This window comes from Zeus faber, assembly GCF_960531495.2.
Source record: "Zeus faber genome assembly, chromosome: 18".
Taxonomy (NCBI): Eukaryota; Metazoa; Chordata; class Actinopteri; order Zeiformes; family Zeidae; genus Zeus; species Zeus faber.
In genome coordinates this window covers 18,612,757-18,633,251 of record NC_137210.1, presented here as the reverse complement: position 1 = coordinate 18,633,251, position 20,495 = coordinate 18,612,757, and the positions used below count along the sequence as shown (strand labels likewise).

At 45.2% G+C, this 20,495-nt stretch overlaps 1 protein-coding gene across 1 annotated transcript; it reads left to right on the top strand.

The window, feature by feature from the left end:
• Positions 1-1,092: 1,092 nt before the first annotated feature.
• Positions 1,093-20,495, top strand: kcnj3a (potassium inwardly rectifying channel subfamily J member 3a; the record flags this gene model as incomplete). The annotated part of the gene is made up of 3 exons (XM_080019308.1): positions 1,093-1,828; positions 2,723-2,939; positions 19,906-20,495. Exons 1-3 carry the CDS (start codon positions 1,145-1,147, stop codon positions 20,493-20,495), a joined length of 1,491 nt encoding a protein of 496 aa, XP_079875434.1. The 5' UTR covers positions 1,093-1,144.

The following is a 20,495-nucleotide window of genomic DNA, read 5'->3' as shown; positions in this document are numbered from 1 at the left end:
GTTGTTATGAAGTTCAGTTCTAAACCATGGTCTGGATAAAAATTCCAACCATATAACAACATAAAGACAAAGAAAACAAAACTGAGTTAGTTATCATATTGCTGCTGCGGTGCATTCTGTGAAAATGTTTTTACTCAATTCATGTAATAAAATCAATTTTTTTCACCAATTAATTTGCAGAGATTCTAAGTAGTTTATCAGATATGTCCACTGCTATTAAAAGACGAGCCTGTCCAGATAGTGGACCCTCCTCCCACCCACCAGACTGCGTCTGGTAGTAGCTCCACAGTGGGAGCTTCACTGCGCACCGAGCGTGGAAGTGCGCAGGATCCGTGCACGCTAATCGGAGGGGAAAGAAGAGGCGAAATGAGCCAAAAGAGCATCTGACGGATCTTTATTAACTAGTCATGAGAAGACCCTCGCAATCCCATTAGGAATATGAGATAAGGAACACGATTTTTTTTCCCTCCATCGATGCGCGCAGCCAAAAATGACGATAACGGGACGGTGATTTTTTATTTTTTTTTATTTTTTTCTACCCAGATCAATATTTTACAGCCACATGCTTAAATGCAATTTACAGGCCACGGATCGCAAAGGGAGATAATCGGAATCAGACTATCATCAAAACGTAAAGTGCGCAAAAATCAATGTTATCACCTCCGAGGCGGTTTCCAACAATTTAATTGCGCGCGTGGGAGATTCGGTATTTACGGGGCGCTGGAAGATTTGCCTTTAAACTCCCGAATCGAGACCCAACTCCCCGAGGAGACAGTGATGATCAGATCCTCCACCGCTCCGACGGGCACGGACGACGAATGAGCCGCGACGCAGCCAACAAAACCGCGGAGGGACTCGGGACGGAGACCGGCGCATTTTGGAGACCCCGACCCGGTGCGCCGCGCCTCGTGCTGCTTATGGCTTCGGTTTGGACTTTTTGTTGTGTTTTCCGCTCCACCGTCGATGTTTCATGGCCGTAGGGCGTCGCGGCGGCAGTGTGCGGAGAGAAAGGACGGTGCACGGCCACACCAGATGAAGACAGCGCGCTTCCCCGTTTCCAACTAGGAGACATTTACGCACGGGAAGAGGGGACGGACGGACTCGACTTCATTGGATCATCTATATCATTTCTCGCCATCGTAGTATGTCTGCACTCCGAAAGAAATTTGGGGACGATTACCAGGTAGTGACCACCTCATCCAGCGGCTCCGGGTTCAACCAGCCCCTTCCCCCGGAGAAGAAGAAGAAGAGGCAGCGCTTCGTGGACAAGAACGGGCGCTGCAACGTCCAGCATGGGAACCTGGGTGGAGAGACCAGCCGCTACCTCTCGGACCTGTTCACCACCCTGGTGGACCTGAAATGGCGCTGGAACCTGTTCATCTTCATCCTGACCTACACGGTGGCCTGGCTCTTCATGGCCTCCATGTGGTGGCTCATCGCCTACATACGCGGAGATCTCAACCGGGCGCACGGCGACGACAAGTACACCCCCTGCGTGGCCAACGTCTACAACTTTCCCTCGGCGTTCCTGTTCTTCATAGAGACCGAGGCCACCATAGGGTACGGGTACAGGTACATCACGGACAAGTGTCCCGAGGGGATCATTCTGTTCCTCTTCCAGTCCATCCTGGGCTCCATCGTGGACGCCTTCCTGATTGGCTGCATGTTCATCAAGATGTCCCAGCCCAAGAAGAGGGCAGAGACCCTGATGTTCAGTGAACACGCCGCCATCTCCATGAGAGATGGGAAACTGACTCTGATGTTCAGGGTTGGAAACCTGAGAAACAGCCATATGGTGTCCGCGCAGATCCGCTGCAAACTGCTGAAAGTAAGTGCTGAAAGTAACTGGAATGATATGGGGATGTATCACTGGTGCTCCTGGATGAGATGACAATAACAGTGACACATCCGGCTCCATCCAGCTCTACCCTATGAATAGTACAGTGGCTTTTGCACATTTGCATTTGCAGATGCGCTTTTGCACACATTTGGTTTTGCACATTCCCGGAAGTGCTTTTGCACATCAGAATCTTATGGACTTCATTAATTGTTTTTATCTTTTCTAATAAATGCCTCTACATCCTTTGATATAATACCCGTGTTACTAAGGATTGTTTCTCTTGGCTGTAAATATGTTATGAAAGCACCAAGAGTCATCCCCAAAATATCACGAAATGACCAACATTGAGCCAATCAAATTTTGTGATATTTGATTTTGTCAATATCGACCGTGTAATGTAATGTAATGTAATGTTTGGGCTATTGTCTGTTTTGATCACAATAAGGAAGGCTATTGCACCATTTCTCCAAAGATTCACCTCCCTCTTACACAACATTTACTTTCCGAGAAGAAAATATATATATATAATAACCCATCTGGATAGTTTAGAGGAAAAAAAGTACAAAATGTTATTCAACCAGGTCCTCAGTATGGTTTCCATTTGCTAATTTTGCACCTGCTCTGACCATCTGAGTGACAGGGCTGGACGCCAGTGTGCTGCCAGTGGGTCGACGCTAAGTCTAAATGTGCTTTTGATGCTCCTCATGAGCAGGCCTCACCATTGGGTCTTTTTGCTCTGCTGTCCACTCACAGGCGATTGATCGCTTTGATTGCATGCAAAATGCGAGTGGCTGTCACACAGGCTCACTTGGTTTTCTGTCCCCCCCGCCCCATTCTTCACCCCCCCAACCAACCAATCATTTCTCTCTCTCTCTTCCGTAGTCTCGCCAGACGCCCGAAGGCGAGTTCCTGCCGCTGGATCAGTTGGAGCTGGACGTGGGCTTCAGCACCGGGGCCGACCAGCTCTTCCTCGTCTCCCCGCTCACTATCTGCCATGTGATTGACACCAAAAGCCCCTTCTACGAACTGTCCCAGAGATCCATGCAAACGGAGCAGTTTGAGATTGTTGTGATACTTGAAGGAATAGTGGAGACCACGGGTGAGTAATCAAACAAGCCTTTTGTAGGATGCTGTCTATAGGCATGTGCGCCTATAGACAGCATTCAGATCGAAAGCTTACAGTATTTGGTGGATTACACAGTGGTTCTCAACATGGGGTCCTTCAAGAAGTTCCGAGGGGTCCTAGTTAAAATAATTACCAGTTGAAATTCTCAGTTATTTCATTTAGAAGACATAAGCACCATTAAATAATTTACATTAATAGCTGTTTTGATCATAGTTTGACTGTTATCTCCCTAACTATAATATAGACAAGGTATGGATGTTTGGGCTAAATCATATCTAACAATAAAAATCTTATCAGTTTGGGGTCCAAGAGACAAAAATGACATTAAATTAGGTCTGTGGCCTAATTCATATCCAATTGACGGTCCTTGATATGAAAAAGGAAGAATCACCGGCTTTAGACAACACAGTGTATTTGTTCTCCTCAGGTTTCCTATACGATCAATGGAAAACGTTTGTACTAATTTAAGTGGTCTTTTGTCCGTCAAATGGGTTTCTCATTGACCCTGGGGCAGATCATCGATTGCATTGGAGCCTATTGATCTTCATTTCTGGGGCAAACATGACATTTTATCACAAAGGGTAGCGCTTGTTACATGATGGATTTTATTGTACAGTCATTCAATTAATCTTTTGAGTTAAGTACTAACCTTTTTTCCAGACGCTTTCCAACCTGATGCATTCAATATATTTTTTAGACAGTTTAGACACGTTTTCATTCCTTTTTATTGCTGGCAACTTTCTTGGAAATAAATTCCATTACGTCTGTGCTTCCGTAGCATTGAGTTTATTTTCATTTCCTATGGCTTAGTTAGTTTCTTTGCACAGTATTACTGGAATTTGAAAATGTCATCTCTAGAATAGTCATAGTATTGATGCAAGGTCTTAGGTGAGATGTAGGGGAAATGCCATCTGTGATCACAATAAGGCTGCATGTTCAAATCCAAAATCCAAAAAATACTGCAGAATCTTATAAAAATAAGATTAACACAGCAGTAATAGCCTCATGTGTAGTGTGAATATGTAGTTATGACTGTCAGACACTAAGGCTACGTTCACCCTGCAAGCCTTAGTGCTCAGTTCGGATTTGTCGCTTGTATCGTTTTTTTTTTTTGTTTGGCAAAATCAGAATCTAAAAGACCAGATTCCATGTCATTTATTGCTGATCACACTGTTATGAAAAAAAAAAACAGATCAGAGTCACATATGAGCAAAAAAAAAATCTGATTTGGGCAACTTTTGCCCGCAGTGTAAGTGAAGCCAAGTGTCTAATATAACTAGAAAGTCCAATCAATTATTTATAGATAGTGCGCAAGTTCCCATTGCTAAGACATATCCCACATAATATGTGACGAAATAATTCAGTAGCTATATATCAATAACATTCAAGACATACTCTAGATATCTGCCTTTCATTTCAATTACATCAATAAAGATTTTACTAAAGAGCCTCTTTTCACTTCTCACAGTGTAATAGTGGTTACTGCTACCCCACATTTCTTTCATCCATCCGTCCACCCATCCATCCATCCATCCATACATCCACCCATCCATCCATCCATCCATCCATCCATCCATCCATCCATCCATCCATCCATCCATTATCCATCCATCCATCCATCCAGTCATCCATCCATCCATCCATTATCCATCCATCCATCCATCCATCCATCCACCAACCCATCCATCATCCATCCATCCATCCATCCATCCACCCATCATCCATCCATCCACCCATCCATCCACCCATTCATCCATCCACCCACCCAACCATCCATCCATTCATCCATTCATCCATCCATCCATCCATTCATTCATTCATTCATTCACCATTTCTTAACATTATATAGTTAATCATTTTCACATAGATAAGCTTATATTATGATGTTTACTCTGAGGGCAGTCAAGTATTTTATATTTACATTACATTTTATATATATTATATGTTTTTACACAGATTTATATTCTTATATATTTTTATATTCATAATTAATATTAACCAAAAGTGCTTCTACTCATTATAAATCATAAATTTGCATTGTCAAATAGAATTACTCACTAAGTCCCAATTGTAATTAATATCACTTAAGCCTTATTTCTTTCATTTTGCGTGTTTACTGCATATGTTTTTTCTGTGTTGTAGTCATGTTAGGTTGGTGAAGGGGCCGATGTTAAACAATCTACGGTTAAAAATTGATGTACAGTGAAAGTCTAAATCCTCAGACGCTTTCATTTCTGGCCAATGTAACTCTGTTTCCATGGCAACCTCTCCTTGAGCATCCGCGATTGCAGCACTGCACCTAAACTTAGATTGTTATTTCTATGGTATGGAATCGTATTGCACTTCCCAGTAAACAGCCCAGTAAACACAGGAGGGTATTTAAAATGTAATGTTTCGTGGAGGAGAAAAAAAAAAACCTTAAAATGCGCCTTTGTTCCCAAGAGTGTTTGTGTGGAATGTGGGAAGCGTCGCACTGTAATACGAACAGGTGATACAGCGGAGACAGAATGAGATCAAATATTCATGGGGGTTTGCTGTTTACTTGTAAAGATCCGCCCAACTTGCCAAACAAGTCCTTTTCTATGCGCCTGAAATTCTGAGATTATAAACAAAAGTTTGCGCATGTATCAATCACCGTGGGATTCGATAATAGTCGAGTCTTTGTGGCCTTTATCTGGAGAGGGACCACTTAACAGTCTTTCCCCAAAAGGACCGTCTCAGAAAAAAAAAACAAAAAAAAACAAAGAAGAGACTCCAGAGGAGGTCGGTGTCATTGGGATTTCTGACATAACCGTCCGTATCGCAGAGACTACTTTGCCGCTCTGGGAGATTATTCTTCCCGCTGGCGTCGATGAGAGGATTCCTAAAAGACGGCGAGACGCACGTTCTCAACCGAGCTGATTTTTGGTGTCGGATGGATGGTTTGTGAGCGGCGCTAATTGTTCCCAGTCCGTCTCGGAGAGAGAGAGAGAGAAAGAGAGAGAGAGGGAGGGAGGGAGAGAGAGGGGGAGAGGGAGGGAGGGAGAAAGCGAAAGAGACGGGGGGGAGAGGGGGAGAGAGAGAGATAGAGAGAGAGAGAGAGAGAGAGAGAGAGAATTTTAAGGTTCCTTTATTTGCAGTAAGTCATGTCACAGCAGCAGCAACTTGATCACGACGAGAGAGAGCGAGAAAGAGAGGGAGGGAGAGAGAGAAAGAGAAAGAGACGGGGGAGAGGGGGAGACAGAGAGAGGGAGAGGGAGGGAGAGAGAGAGGGAGAGGGAGGGAGAGAGAAAGAGAGGGGGGAGAGGGGGAGAGAGAGAGGGAGAGGGAGGCAGAGAGAGAGGGAGAGGGAGGGAGAGAGAAAGAGACGGGGGAGAGAGGGAGAGAGAGACAGGGGGAGAGGGGGAGAGAGAGAGGGAGTGAGGAATAGAGAGAGACTGGGGAGAGGGCGAGAGAGAGAGAGACAGGGGGAGAGGGGGAGAGAGAGAGAGAGAGAAGGAGAGAGAAAGAGGGAGAGAGAGAGAGAGAGAGGGAGAGGGGGGGGAGAGAGAGGGAGAGAGAGGGGGGGAGAGATAAAGAGAGAGAGGGAGAGAGGGGTCGAGGGAAAGAGACGGCGGGAAAGGCAGAGAGAGGGATAGAGAGAGATGGGGGAGAGGGGGAGAGTGAGAAAGGGAGAGAGAGAGAAGGAGAGAGAGAGGGAGAGAGAGAAAGAGACAGGGGGGAGAGAGAGACAGAGAGAGAGAAAGAGAGAGAGACGGCATTTTGACACAGGTGTCGAGCGTGGAGAGGTTTTAAGACGAGTTGCCGAGGTCAAATGGTCCAAATTAGCCGTGTAGATTACTTATGAAGAAAAAAAAAAACCTCGAGTCACGACAGACAAACCCGAGAACTAACCGCATAGTTTCTCCCCGTGGATTATTATTGACATAGATTATCATTATTATCAAATTCGGGGTCTTTAAGATGAACGGTTGCAGTGTTTACGGCCTTGTCATTTTTAACGCGTTTAACAGAGAAATCCACTAAAATGCGCTCCAAGCTGAGTTCCGAAAAGCTGCCTCTGTGTCCCCACTGTTTCTTCCTCTGGCACCCTGGTAACACATCAAATCGCATGCGTATTAATTTCTGTCGCACACGCGCACACATTGTTTTGCTTATTTTCCGCCGCGCGTCATTTCACATTTAAACACACACGTAACGCATTGTTTGTTTTTAGTCCTCGAAAAAGAAATTTAAAAAAAACGCAGACATGTTTTGGCGTTAAATTATTAACAGTGTGGCTTACAGCGTTGTTAGGTTGTGTGTTTCTGTTCCACCACGGGGCCTCACACGGCCCTTCTTATTGACTCATCAGCTCTTTCACATCTGATCTGATTTATACAAATTAGGGAGTGATCAAAAAGTTTGGAGAGGTGTCCTAATTAAAGCCCTAATAAGGCTGCTGTTGTTTTTTTTTTCTTTTTCTTTAAAGCAATACACACGTGGAAGCGCGTTTGTTTCATTAGCGCTTTCCGACAAGCAGATTGCAAACAGCCGTTGAGGAGCCTGCGTCCGTGAATCCAATCACCGACCTGCAATCAAATTAATTTCATAACTTGCAGCGTTGGAATTCACACTGAATGCAATCACACCGCAGCCCGCTACCCTCCTGTCTGGCTGGTGGACTGTGAGTCCAACAGTGAAATTGTATCCTGCAGATCTAACGTGCAGGTGGCTGCTTTTGGTGAACCATGCTCAACATTGGAGATCGGACAGATAAACTCAGACAGATAGATAGATAGATAGATAGATAGATAGATAGATAGATAGATAGATAGATAGATAGATAGATAGATAGATTGATAGATTGATAGATAGATTGATGGACGCATGTAAAAATATACTTATGTAATATATTTGGTGCCATGCCATTGTTTGGATGGCCCTTTATTCCAAAACCCAGTAGTTGGAAAAATGTCCCATTGGACATGGACAACACCCTAACCCTGACCATTTCTAACATTATACCTAAACTTAACCATCTCTAACCTTATACCTAAACTTAACCATCTCTTACATTATACCTAAACTTAACCATCTCTTACATTATACCTAAACTTAACCATCTCTAACATTATACCTAAACTTAACCATCTCTAACCTTATACCTAAACTTAACCATCTCTAACATTATACCTAAACTTAACCATCTCTAACATTATACCTAAACTTAACCATCTCTAACCTTATACCTAAACTTAACCATCTCTAACATTATACCTAAACTTAACCATCTATAACATTATACCTAAACTTAACCATCTCTAACATTATACCTAAACTTAACCATCTATAACATTATACCTAAACCTAACCATCTCTAACCTTATACCTAAACTTAACCATCTCTAACCTTATACCTAAACTTAACCATCTCTAACATTATACCTAAACTTAACCATCTCTAACATTATACCTAAACTTAACCATCTCTAACATTATACCTAAACTTAACCATCTAAAACATTATACCTAAACTTAACCATCTCTAACATTATACCTAAACTTAACCATCTATAACATTATACCTAAACTTAACCATCTCTAACCTTATACCTAAACCTAACCATCTCTAACCTGACATTTTTCGGACTATTGTGATTTTGGAACAGTAGGCAGTCCCCATACATTTAAAGGTGAGTTGGTCCTGGACGACCATGGCAGTTCCACCGAACACCGTCAGAGATGCAAAGCGCTTTGAACTGGGCCGTGAAAAGCCGCGGTTCACCAGACGGGCCCATCAGCACATACGTGGCTTTCTGTGTGATGTGAGTTTCGTGCAGATGCAGCGAGTGTGATCACTGTGCTTTTGGGAATACAAAGCCAGGAAAGGAAAATGAAGAAGAAAGAAACGCACGACGCGGCAAATCCGTTCGGCCACGTCGGGAGTCTCCGAGATGAAAGTTTCAATAAGGTTTGCGGAAGAAACGTCGGAACGTGGAAATGACTGTATTCCGTGACCCCGGTGCCGACTTTTTAATTTTGCACGCTGAGTTGTCATCGCAATTCAACTGGATATTTGTATTTCTGCATATTTGTATGCGCATATTTTTTATATCAATAGGGGTGTTTATGCGTATCATTTGTATTCATGGCCACCCTTGCACTAAACGAACTCCTTTTTGACGAGTGGAACAGCAGTGATTTTTTTTTTTTTGTCATTCATTGCATTGACTTCCTTTCTTCTCCGTTTCCCTCTCTAACCTGTTGATGATGGTTCTGAAAGCGTTTCGTCCGCTCTTTCATAAGGTTGTGTACCGAGTTCGCCGGCTCTCGGAGATTCCTATCTTTTTTTTACTGCCACCGGGCTTTTTGTGAGTCACTGTCACGGAAGAGAAAGAAAAAAGAAAGAGAAGCAAGAATATCCTTGTTGCCGAGACGCAGGTATCAGGCTCATTTTAAGACGTGTGTGGGAGGCGGGAGACAGCCGCCTGTACGTTAGGGATCATGTTTATTCATATGTGCACAAAGGCGGTATGGATTTTATGTGGAAGGCGGCATTTCGGTTGGAAATTGAGCGAAATGATGCTATTATGGCTCCTTTTCTCTTTTAATTTCTAACGACTGTGTCTACAATAACCGTAGTAGTTGCTTATATAACATGACAACAACACACTTGTAGGAACAAAAAAAAATACCTGTGACATACAATTTCCATGATGGCTTTTTAATAAGTTATTGTGTCGGGGTGTTACTCAACGCAACACAGCGGCCTATACTTAGAACGTGAAATTGAGACTAATAATTGCTTTGATGGAGTCTGTGTCTAGTAGTGCCAGCCCGCATAATTAGTTGGAAACAACTAATGCCACAGATTAGCCGAGCAGCCAATGGCGTGGCCCGATCGCTGTTTTATCATTAACAGCCCTAATTGAAATGGAAATGGAGAGGGAGAGAGAGAGAGAGAGAGAGAGATAGCGAGAGAGTGAGAAAGAGAGAGAGAGAGAGAGAGAGAGAGAGAGAGAGAGTTTGCCTCGGTGCTGGAGGTCTAATAGTCTGAGGACCAGGGGGGGGGGGGCGAGGAGGGGGCCACCGCCCCCACAGGAGGATCGGGGGGGGTCACCACCGAGGTCCTCCCGCCCCCGTGGAAAGTGACTGTAATACATTCTGAATGATTACACCGCAAGGGTCCCGCGCTCTTAACGCGGGCGCTCCCCGGGGTTAATTTGTGGCTTTACGGCGGCGTGAGAGAGGAGAGGAGGGGAGGGAGAGGAGAGGAGGGAGAGAGGACGGCGGCGCAGGTGAAAGTCTGCAATTAAATCTAATGTACCCGGGAGGTCAGAACTCAGGAAGCTCCCCCGCTGAGACCCGGGACCGGGAGACCCCGGGACCCCGACGAGCCACATGTTTAATAGCTGAGCCGCTCTCCGGTGTGCTTCCATGTGTTTCATTCATTTGTTTCATTTGACTTCCTGAAGCCGTGAATCCTTCCAAACCGCCTTTCGCCCCCCGAAATCTTTTATTATGTCAAACAGCCGCGCGACACGGGGGCCTTTGTAGTGTTATTAAGGGGATCGCTGACTCGGAAATTCCTTATCTGATCGCAATAATATGATGTTAAATGATGCAATGTTCAATGAAAACAACTCTTATTAAATTGGGGAAATGATTTGTTTTATACATGGAATGATTAAATTAAATGATTGATTTTGGAGTTACAGAGGCATGATCTCCACATTTCTGAGGATGATAACATGGCTGGATAACAACAACAGATAATTGATCACTTACGACTTTCGTCTTGGCAAACAATGCTAAAATAAACATATATTCAGCCTATTATGGGAGTTTCAATTTGGGATCCCATAACTACTGTATATATAGCGCGATTTCACCGGGGCTGAACTCCACTATATACTGTGTATATAGTGTATATAATCGGCGTTGCAGCGAACCAACCATGACAGGGAGGATTCATTATCCCCTTTAGATGAACTGTGCCGGCTTCCCAGGGGGAAACACTGTAATTGTGCCTTTAGGGATTTGTCACGTCTCAGTTGGACGGTAATAAATCACTGACAGAGGAGGTGTGGTGGCGGCGGCGGCGGCGGCGGACCTGGGATGAACCCGCTCCGGTGTTACCGTGGAGCGCTCATTTTGCCCGGCAGCTCAGCCAGGCTCCGGCCCGCGGCATCAACCCCGGTTCTAACGGAGGAGGGCCGCGGTGCCGCCTGGCCGCCGCACGCGCGACGGCGGCTCCTCCCGTCTGGAAGGTGATCCCTTTTGCCGGGAAGGTTGCGATTCCGGCCCCCCGCGCCCTTTCTCGGCCGCCGCCGCTATTGATCGGCGGGGGCCTCGGGCCGTCCCCAAAGTGCAGGTGAATCGATCGGCGGCCTATGGACATGGCCGCGTGGGGTTTTGTTCTCAGGGCCGGTCTTCTGGCGACGCCGCCCTCTGGGAGATCTCTTACGCTCCCCGTCGCTCAGACCCGCCTGACCTCATGGGGGCCGTTCGCGCTCGCTCGGCACTGCGACCTCGTGCCGGAGCAGGAGGGGATCGTGAATGATGGACGTGGACGTGATTGAAACGGTGCATCGCTTTACATTCAGTTATATACATTTAATTAGTGTTATTATGATAAAAGCTTAACACGCTGAAAGCAAAGTAGCCAGATATACAAAACTAGACAAATATACATGGAAAACTGCAAACTATACAGAAAATATGCAGAATTTTCAAAATGTGGTCATATGCACATGTTAAGGTGATTCCTTCCGATGTCGTGGACACTTTTAAGTAGTGTATCACAGCATTTACATGGACTGACTGCATCGGCCATTCTGTGGGGAGAGCAGGTAGTCTCGTTAATTAATTCAACCGTAGCGTGATGAAAGGCGTCGCCACAGTCTGAACAAACACGACCCCGCCGTTGTGTCTCACCGCGTCGGCCTCCGGAGGAAAGGCTTCCATTCTTGTCGTGCCGAAGCGCTCTCCTCCGGCGCTGGCGAAATGTGCTTTCCAGGCTCCTGCGATGGCTCGGAGCCATGTGCCCCCCCCGCCCGCCCGCCCGCCCGCCTCCCCCCGTCCGGCCCGGTCTACAGCTCTGGCAGCCGCTTTCCCTTTTCATCCTCCAATTCCCCTTCTCCTCCATCCATTCATCCGTCCGACCCTCCCTCCTTGCGTCCGCCCCCCCCTCCACCTCCAAACTCAACGGCAATTGCCTCAGCATCCTGGCCCCGTGCACTCCCCTCCCCCGCCGCCGTGCACTCCTCCTCCTGTCTGTTCCCCACGGCCAGAGACTTTCCTCCTCCTCCTCCTCCTCCTCCTCCTCCTCCTCTCCGTCCTCCTCACACCCATCGCCTCCCCTCATGACGCTCTGAGCGCAGAATAAACACGGGAGCTGCGAGCAACTGGAAGCAACCTTTGCAAATTGATTGAACACTGAAACAGTATATTCCATGGGGGAGGGATTTATTTCCATCTATGAAAAGTGAAACGGGTGGGGGGAAAAAAAAACAAAAAAACAGGCCACTAAAAGCTGCTGGATCTTTTTTTTTTTTTTTTTTTTCTTTCTGTGCTTCGCCACTTGATGTTGGTCACCATAGAAACAGATTATCAGACAGAACTTGTGGCCACAATGGAAATATCTGTATCGAGATGAGATTTCATTTTCTTCTTCGCCTCTTACAGGCGCAATTTGTCCAATCCTTTCAGACAGTTTATTGAAAAAGGTGTCCGCTCGTTTGTGAAGGAGCCAACCTCCTCATAAATGTATTATTCTCGTCCGTGAATTAAGTGCCCTCTGCTCAATAAGCCGGGGCACGTCGCCCAACATACTTATTTTCTCCTCTCCTCCAGCTTTCCTCTCAGCGCAAATGATCTTGTTTAGTGCAGCTGTTTAATATTTCATATTGCAGATCCTCAAAGTAGACAAATGGGAATCCTGTCTACGTGCTGTGTGGAGAGGAAAGGAAAAAGCCGGCGGTCTAATATTGAATTGTTTGGTTTCCCATCACAATTAAGCGCTGGCGGTAAAGGTATTAACAGTTGAACTGCAAAGCGTTTTGCGGCTGTGCTCGGCTGCAGCCAGTGGCTGACAATGGGAGCGGTGTTTGGATAAAGAGATTAAAGCGGATGATGCTGCGTGCTGGTGTTCCCTGGATCCAGCGCGCACGCTCGCATGCTCGTTCCTGCTCGTGTTTCCTTCAAGCATAACACTGGAGCTGCTCCTCTGATGGACGGCCACGGGACTCTGCTGACAGCACAGTGCAGAGCCGGAGGCTGTATATATGGAGGGTATATATACTGTACATACAAAAGTAGGAAATATATGACATGTGATACATGCGACATATGGTATATCAAATGTATGACATCTGATATATACTGTATATACTGTATACAGGTATACTGTATATACTGTTTATATCTATCTATATATACACAGTGTATATATATATATATATATACTGTATACAGGTATACTCAATATACTGTTTGTATCTATCTATCTATCTATCTATCTATCTATCTATCTATCTATCTATCTATCTATCTATCTATCTATCTATCTATCTATCTATCTGTCTATCTATCTATCTATCTATCTATCTATCTATCTATCTATCTATCTATCTATCTATCCATTTATCCATCTATCTAGTGCATGTATGTGTGGAAGTGGCTATGTGAATTACTATCAAAGAAAGAAGGAAAGAAAGGATGGAGGTTGAAAAGGGAGAAGGAAATAGGAGGAGGTACGGAGAGGTTGAGGACGCCGTATGCGTGTGACTGTGCAAAACCAGGCGGTCGATCGGCGGGGACCCTTTAACTCCCATTACAGAGGTGCATTGTGGAGGTTTTATTTCCAGACGCACTCAGTCATTTTAATAATCTTTTATTTCTTTAAACTCATCCATCTCCAGCTGTTTTCCGGGGTCCAGGTGTCTGGCTCTCATCGGGTTACACAACAGTCGGTTTTTCATGAACCTACCGTACTGTACCTTCCCAGCCGCTCGGATCCATCCACAGCTATAAAAAGCACAAAAAAAGTGTCTTTAAAAGACGATACGTACTTGGGACGGACCCGCCCAAGAAGTCCTCACCCCCAAATCTGAGCCGGGCGTGACGTGGAAACGATCCTCCATCTTTGCGAGCTCTAAATAAGCTTCTTCTTCTTGTTCTTCTTCCTCCTGCTTTTCTCACTTGCTATGGAGGAGCGACTGGTGATTGCCACCTCGTAGGGTTCGCTGCGCTGCTCCATCCCGTTTGATCCCGCCCGTCACTCCTCGCGCTCTCCTGCCGCCTCACCGCGTGGGGTCCGAAAACAAACACAAGCTTGTGCGTAATCGAGGAAAATCCATTTTATGTGAGAAAAACCAAACTGTCAGAGGCTTCTGGAGCCTCTCTGAGACCCCCGGAGTTCATTCAAGACCCAGCTGAAGTCCATAGACGTTAAGGTGGTGTTGGGTGTATGCCCGTGTACACGTGATTTTAAGACACTGAATCTCTTGATTTGAGTCCGAAATAATTGCGATGCCACGTGGTGTCCATTGCTGTAATGGTTCTGTTCTGCTGGGCGCCTTCAATTTGGGAAATAAGGCGTGTTGCTGAGATGGCAAAAGCTATCTGCAAAAATGTATTTTAGGTTATATTTCAAATGATGCAGATTGTTTTTGTTTTTTTTTGCCCATTCCAAGGTTATTTCCCCACTGATGCAATTGCCTTTTTTTTTTATTATTATTTTTTTTTTTTACTGAAATGCAGTTTTTAAGATTTGTGGTTGAATGTGCGGATTCAGCAGTGGATTATTCTAAAGCCGTTAACGCTGCCGTGCGGGGAGCGTTCGCCGGTCTGAGTGCAGGAAACTCAAACTGCTCTGGGAAGTTCAGTGTTCAGAGCGGATTTCACACAAAATTCTGTCGAGGATTAAAGAAATACGGGAGAGTCGCATGCAGCCGCTCTTGATGCTCCGCAGGGCTGTGCAGGCATTAAAACAACCTAGTTGTTTCCTGGAATCCCATTTTTTCCATTCTGAATTCCATTCCATTATTTACTTTTTTGGTTTATTGTCTAAGCTTTGGTTTTATCTATTTATTTTAGTTTCTGTATATTTTTCCCAGATTATTTTTTCCCCAAAAAAATTTTCACTAGTGCTTCATGGTTAATTTCCACTTGACTATTTTCTCACCGTGATTGATAGTCCGAATCTGTTTATTCGGCCAAGTGCATTCCTATACCGGGAATTTGTCTTGGTGAAGATTGATGCATTGCTGAACCGGCAATTAGCATAAAAAAGCAGATAAACAGTTTGAAAAAAAAATTGCCAAATGTACAAAAATACCCATATATACAAAGAAAATAGCCAAATAAAAACAAAAATAGCCAAATATACAAAGAAAATAGCCAATTAAAAATAAAAAATAGCCATTAATACAAAGAAAATATACCAATATGGAAAAATACAGAATACACAAAATGCAATTCTATGCACAGGATCAATTAACAGCAGTAAGTGGGGCTAAGTGGCAGTATGGTTGTAAGTGTTAAATATAAATATAGATGGATATACTGTATGGCATGAATAACAATATATGTATACTGTTATATGGGTGTTTAATCTCTATCACAAATTTGTGTGTTTGTGTGTGTGTGTGTGTGTGTGTGTGTGTGTGTGTGTGTGTGTGTGTGTGTGTGTGTGAGTGTGTATGCTTAAAAGAGGGTATGAGACAGCCAGAGCATTGTCGGTGTGTGTCACAGGATTAAGGGAGTGGCACGAGTGAGAAGTGGCATCGCACCCCCGATTCGTAAAATCGCGTCGTAACAAACGCCAAAATCACAGCATCCGTCTCTCGCTTGTGGAGAACAATAGGAAAAGAAAACGCATGCACCCCAAGAAAGAACATCCGCAGGGTCCACAGGGTTGTCCATCAACACCGGGCTTTAATAACGATGGCATTTGAGCGACGCCCCCCAGATTCCACGGTGAAAGAAAACAACAAAAACAATGGCACTTTGGAGAAAGAAAAGAGGCTTCTGAGCTGTAAAAGGTTACGCTACGCAGACAATAAAGCCGCTTTGTTCCCTGCCTGGAGGCCGGATGGATGGATGGACGGACGGACGGAAGGAGGGATTGATGGATGGATGGACGGACGGACGGATGGACGGGTGGATGGATGGATCGATGGTTGGACAGATGGATGGATTGATGGATGGATGGACGGACAGATGGACAGATGGACGGATTGATGGATGGACAGATGGATGGATTGATGAATGGATGGGTGGACGGATGGATGGATGGTTGGACAGATGGACGGATTAATGGATGGATGGATGGAATAACGGATTGAAGGATGGATGGACGGATGGGCAGTCAGATGGATGGACGGATGGATGGATGGATGGATGGACGGATGGATGAAAGGGCGGTTTGATGGATGGATGGACAGATGGATGGTTGGATAGATGGACTGATTGATGGATGGACGGACGGACGGAATGACAGATTGATGGATGGAAAAACGGGTGGATGGATGATGGATGGACAGTCAGGTGGATGGACAGATGGGTGGAAGGATGGAGGGATGGATGGATGGATGGATGGATGGATGGATGGATGCATGCATGCATGGATGGACGGATGGATGGATCCCTCGGTGTGGAGACCCTTTCCCCCAGTGATCCAGTGATACGTTGAGAAAAAGAGGGAAATTCTCCTTTTTTTGTCGTTTTTCGTTCCGAGTGAATCCTAAAAAACAGTGTTTGGCTCATCTTGTACGACGTGCACACGCTGCTACAGTACATTCCGTTTCCATAGAAACACTGGCTTCGGGGCAGGTAGGAATTTTATAGTTACATAAGGCTCTACTATTAATAAATAAATACACATCAATATTGTTCCGCCCCCCCCCCCCCCCGTCCGACTTTCCTGCTTTTTGTTTTTGTGGGGTTCAACGTTTTTTATTAACTTTTATAAAATAAGAGCGACTTCAAATAACGCCGGTTTCCCATGTCACATATTTCGGTCTTTTTGGAGTTTTATGATCCCGGACCACGCTGGGATGTACATTTCCCTCAAAATCAAAGTTGAGTCACCTTTCTCTATTGAGGCGGTGTGAACGTTGGGAATCAGGTTTTTTCGAGGGGGGGCGGGGGGGATACACTTCCTCATCATCCGTCCGTGTATCTGGATCCCGAGCCGGAGTCCTCGTAGTAGCGCTGACGTCATCTTTTGGGAAGAACAAGAGAATTAATTGTCGTAGGACGAGGCTATTTCTGTGTTTACGTTGTGCGTCGGTGGAGACGCTCTGCGGAGCGGGCGCACGTTTCCATCTCCCGTCCCTCGTCGTGTACAGTTCTTCCCCGTTCCCAGGGATTTATTTGGAATTTTTCCAGTGGCGGCCCCCCCCGTGCCTTCAGGACAGTGTCGCTGGCGTTTTTAAGGCGGTGTTTGATAAGAGCGGTGGGGGCTTCCTCCGCCCCACCCCCCCACCCCTCCGGGACTGGGACCGACGGAGCGAAAGTAACGGTGCCGCGCCCCGCCCGCTCTCCATGTGCAGCCCTCTGCTCATCTGGGACCTTACACACAAGCACTTTTTTTTTTTTTTCTCTCTTTATTTCATCTGGTGCCGTGGGGATTGGATGGAAACGCACGTGGCTCTAGTTTCAAAGACGAACATCTGTCTCCAACTGATAGCTACAGCATGTAAATAAACATTCCACCAGACTAAATGTAGATATACTACACAAAATCGCTGTACATATATCTACGATACCAGCATATTTACTAGTACTACCATTGCATATTACTATGCACAGTTGCTTTATAATATTTGTACCTTACTTTTTACCAATATTGGGCTAACTAGTTATCATAGTGCTACTTTCCATCGACTTCTGTTCATATATCAACATAATAATATTTTTTTTTTCTCTTTATGGCTCTCTCTGTTAACAGCTGTCATATATAATTTTCTTTTCTTTTTTTTGTCTATCTCTGTTAACTTCTGTTTATATATATACATATATTTTGTTTTTAGCTCTTTATCTCTGTTAAACTTCTGTTTAAATACAGATATTTTATTTTCATTTTTTATCTCTTAATCTCTGTTAAACTTCTGTTTATAGGTATACATATATTTTATTTTTATTTTTTATCTCTTAATCTCTGTTAAACTTCTGTTTATAGGTATACATATATTTTATCTTCACTTTTTATCTCATAATCTCTGTTAAACTTCTGTTTATAGGTATACATATATTTTATTTTTATTTTTTATCTCTTAATCTCTGTTAAACTTCTGTTTATACTATATACACATATTTAATCTCTTTATCGTTCACTGGACACATAAATGGACACATGCATTTATATTTAATTAATATTTTTTTATCCAATATAGCTCATTCTACAACGTTAATGATGCTAAGTTTTGCATTTGTGATGACTTACCACCAATAATCATAACTCGAAAGCATAACGTATACGTTAGAGAAACCCCTCCTTTTTTTCCCCCCGCCTCATTGATTAGAAACTCAGACTTTTTCTGCTTCTTTGTGTTTTAGGAAGATGCGATGTGAGTGTGTGTGGGTATGAATTTCCCTAATGAAGTCCCCGGTGCAGGATTAATTATGCCCGGTGCCTTGAAATCAACTAGTCGCTGCTGAATCTGCTGACTGGCTCAGTAACCACGCAGGCACAGACACACGCGCACACACGCATGCACGCATGCACGCACAGACACACACACACACACACACAGACATACACACACACACACACACACACATTTTGTTAAAAAAAAAAGGATACGATAAAGTGTTTTTTATCATCTTATCTCAGATTTTATGTTTCCACTAAACAGAGCATTCCTCCCAAACGATTCACATTTGGGATTAAATGAGCCTTTGTTGTTTTAAGGAAGTTCTTCCGGTCAAAAGACACACCAATATTATTAGTGTGAGCTTCGTCTCCCCTTCTTCATCTTCTCGTCGAGGTCCAGGGGAGTGTGGACTCACCGAGCAGCTCCACTGTGGATGCGCTGCTTTGCCTCGCTCCTGTTTGTCTCCCGTGCGTCACCTTACGAATGTAAACACTGTTATGCAACCTTCCCTCAGCTGAACCCCTCGGTCCGCGAGCAGATGCATTTATTCATCGTCGGGTGATTTTTACGGCCGCTTGTTCTCGCCGACCTGCCGCACTTCCTGCGCTGCGCCTCGGGGTGAAAGGTCCGCGGTGGGAAAAGCAGAGGGATGATACAGCCCATAATAGAATTATCAAATACACACGCTTGTTCCACAATCATAACTAGGTGACCGCCGGACTTGTTTTGAGATCGGCCTTTCATTTCGAAAAAGCTGCTGACGCGGCTAAACGGCAACGTTTATTTTGAATTAGACCGGCGCTCGCTCGTAATGATCCTTTTTTGGGATCCCAAAAAAGACAAATGGTACGTTTTGTTTTTAGTTTCGTTTTTTAGTTTTTTCATATCCGCAGCAGTTTCTCTAATGAGCGGTAATTGAATTGGGGCGTTTTTGTTTACAATATCATTTGGTGATTTGAGAAGGGCGAGGCGCATTATGAGCTGTTTATTACTTCATTTTTTATTTTATTTTATTTTATTATATTTTATTTATTATTTTTATTTTAAATATTTTGAATGTATGTATTGTGTATATATTTAAGATTTATTTACTTCATGCCACGCCCAGATTTCTTCCAGGGGGGATGAGTAAAGAACTATCTTCTCATCATCTTGTCTTATCTCATTGTCGAGGCGCGTTCTGAGAGTAGTTTGTTTATTTGGTCAGTATTCATTATTATCTTCAAACCGCGATCCTCTCATGCATTTTGTCGCGTCCGGTACGCGGCTTGTTTTGGCGGCACGTACTAAATCAATTTGCGTTAATAAGAGCGAGACGTTCCCCTCCAGCCGAGCCTGACGCCTTCTCCGTGTTTTTGTCCCTCTCCCGTCGACAGGAATGACTTGCCAAGCGCGGACGTCCTACACGGAGGACGAGGTCCTGTGGGGACACCGCTTCTTCCCGGTCATCTCCCTGGAGGAGGGCTTCTTCAAGGTGGACTACTCGCAGTTCCACGCCACCTTCGAGGTGCCCACGCCGCCGTACAGCGTCAAGGAGCAGGAGGAGGCGCTGCTGCTCTCCTCGCCGCTCATGGCGCCGTCCCTGTGCAACAGCGGCGACAAGACCAACTCCCTGGACGGGCTGGAGATGCTGGAGGACGCCGAGAGCGCCGCCAAGCTGCCCGCCAAGCTGCAGAAGATGACGGGGCGCGAGGGGCTCCCCAAGAAGCTGCTGCGGATGAGCTCCACCACGTCGGAGATGACCTACAGCCTGGGAGACCTGCCCATGAAGCTGCAGCGCATCAGCTCGGTGCCGGGCGTCTCCGACGAGCGGCACGGCGGCAAGGCCTCCAAGATCGGCGCCGAGCCCATGAGCAAGTCGGTGGCGGACCTCCCCCCCAAGCTGCAGCGGCTGGCCGGCGGGGGCCGCATGGACGGACACCTGCCGCCCAAACTGAGGAAAATGAACTCGGACCGCTTCACGTAG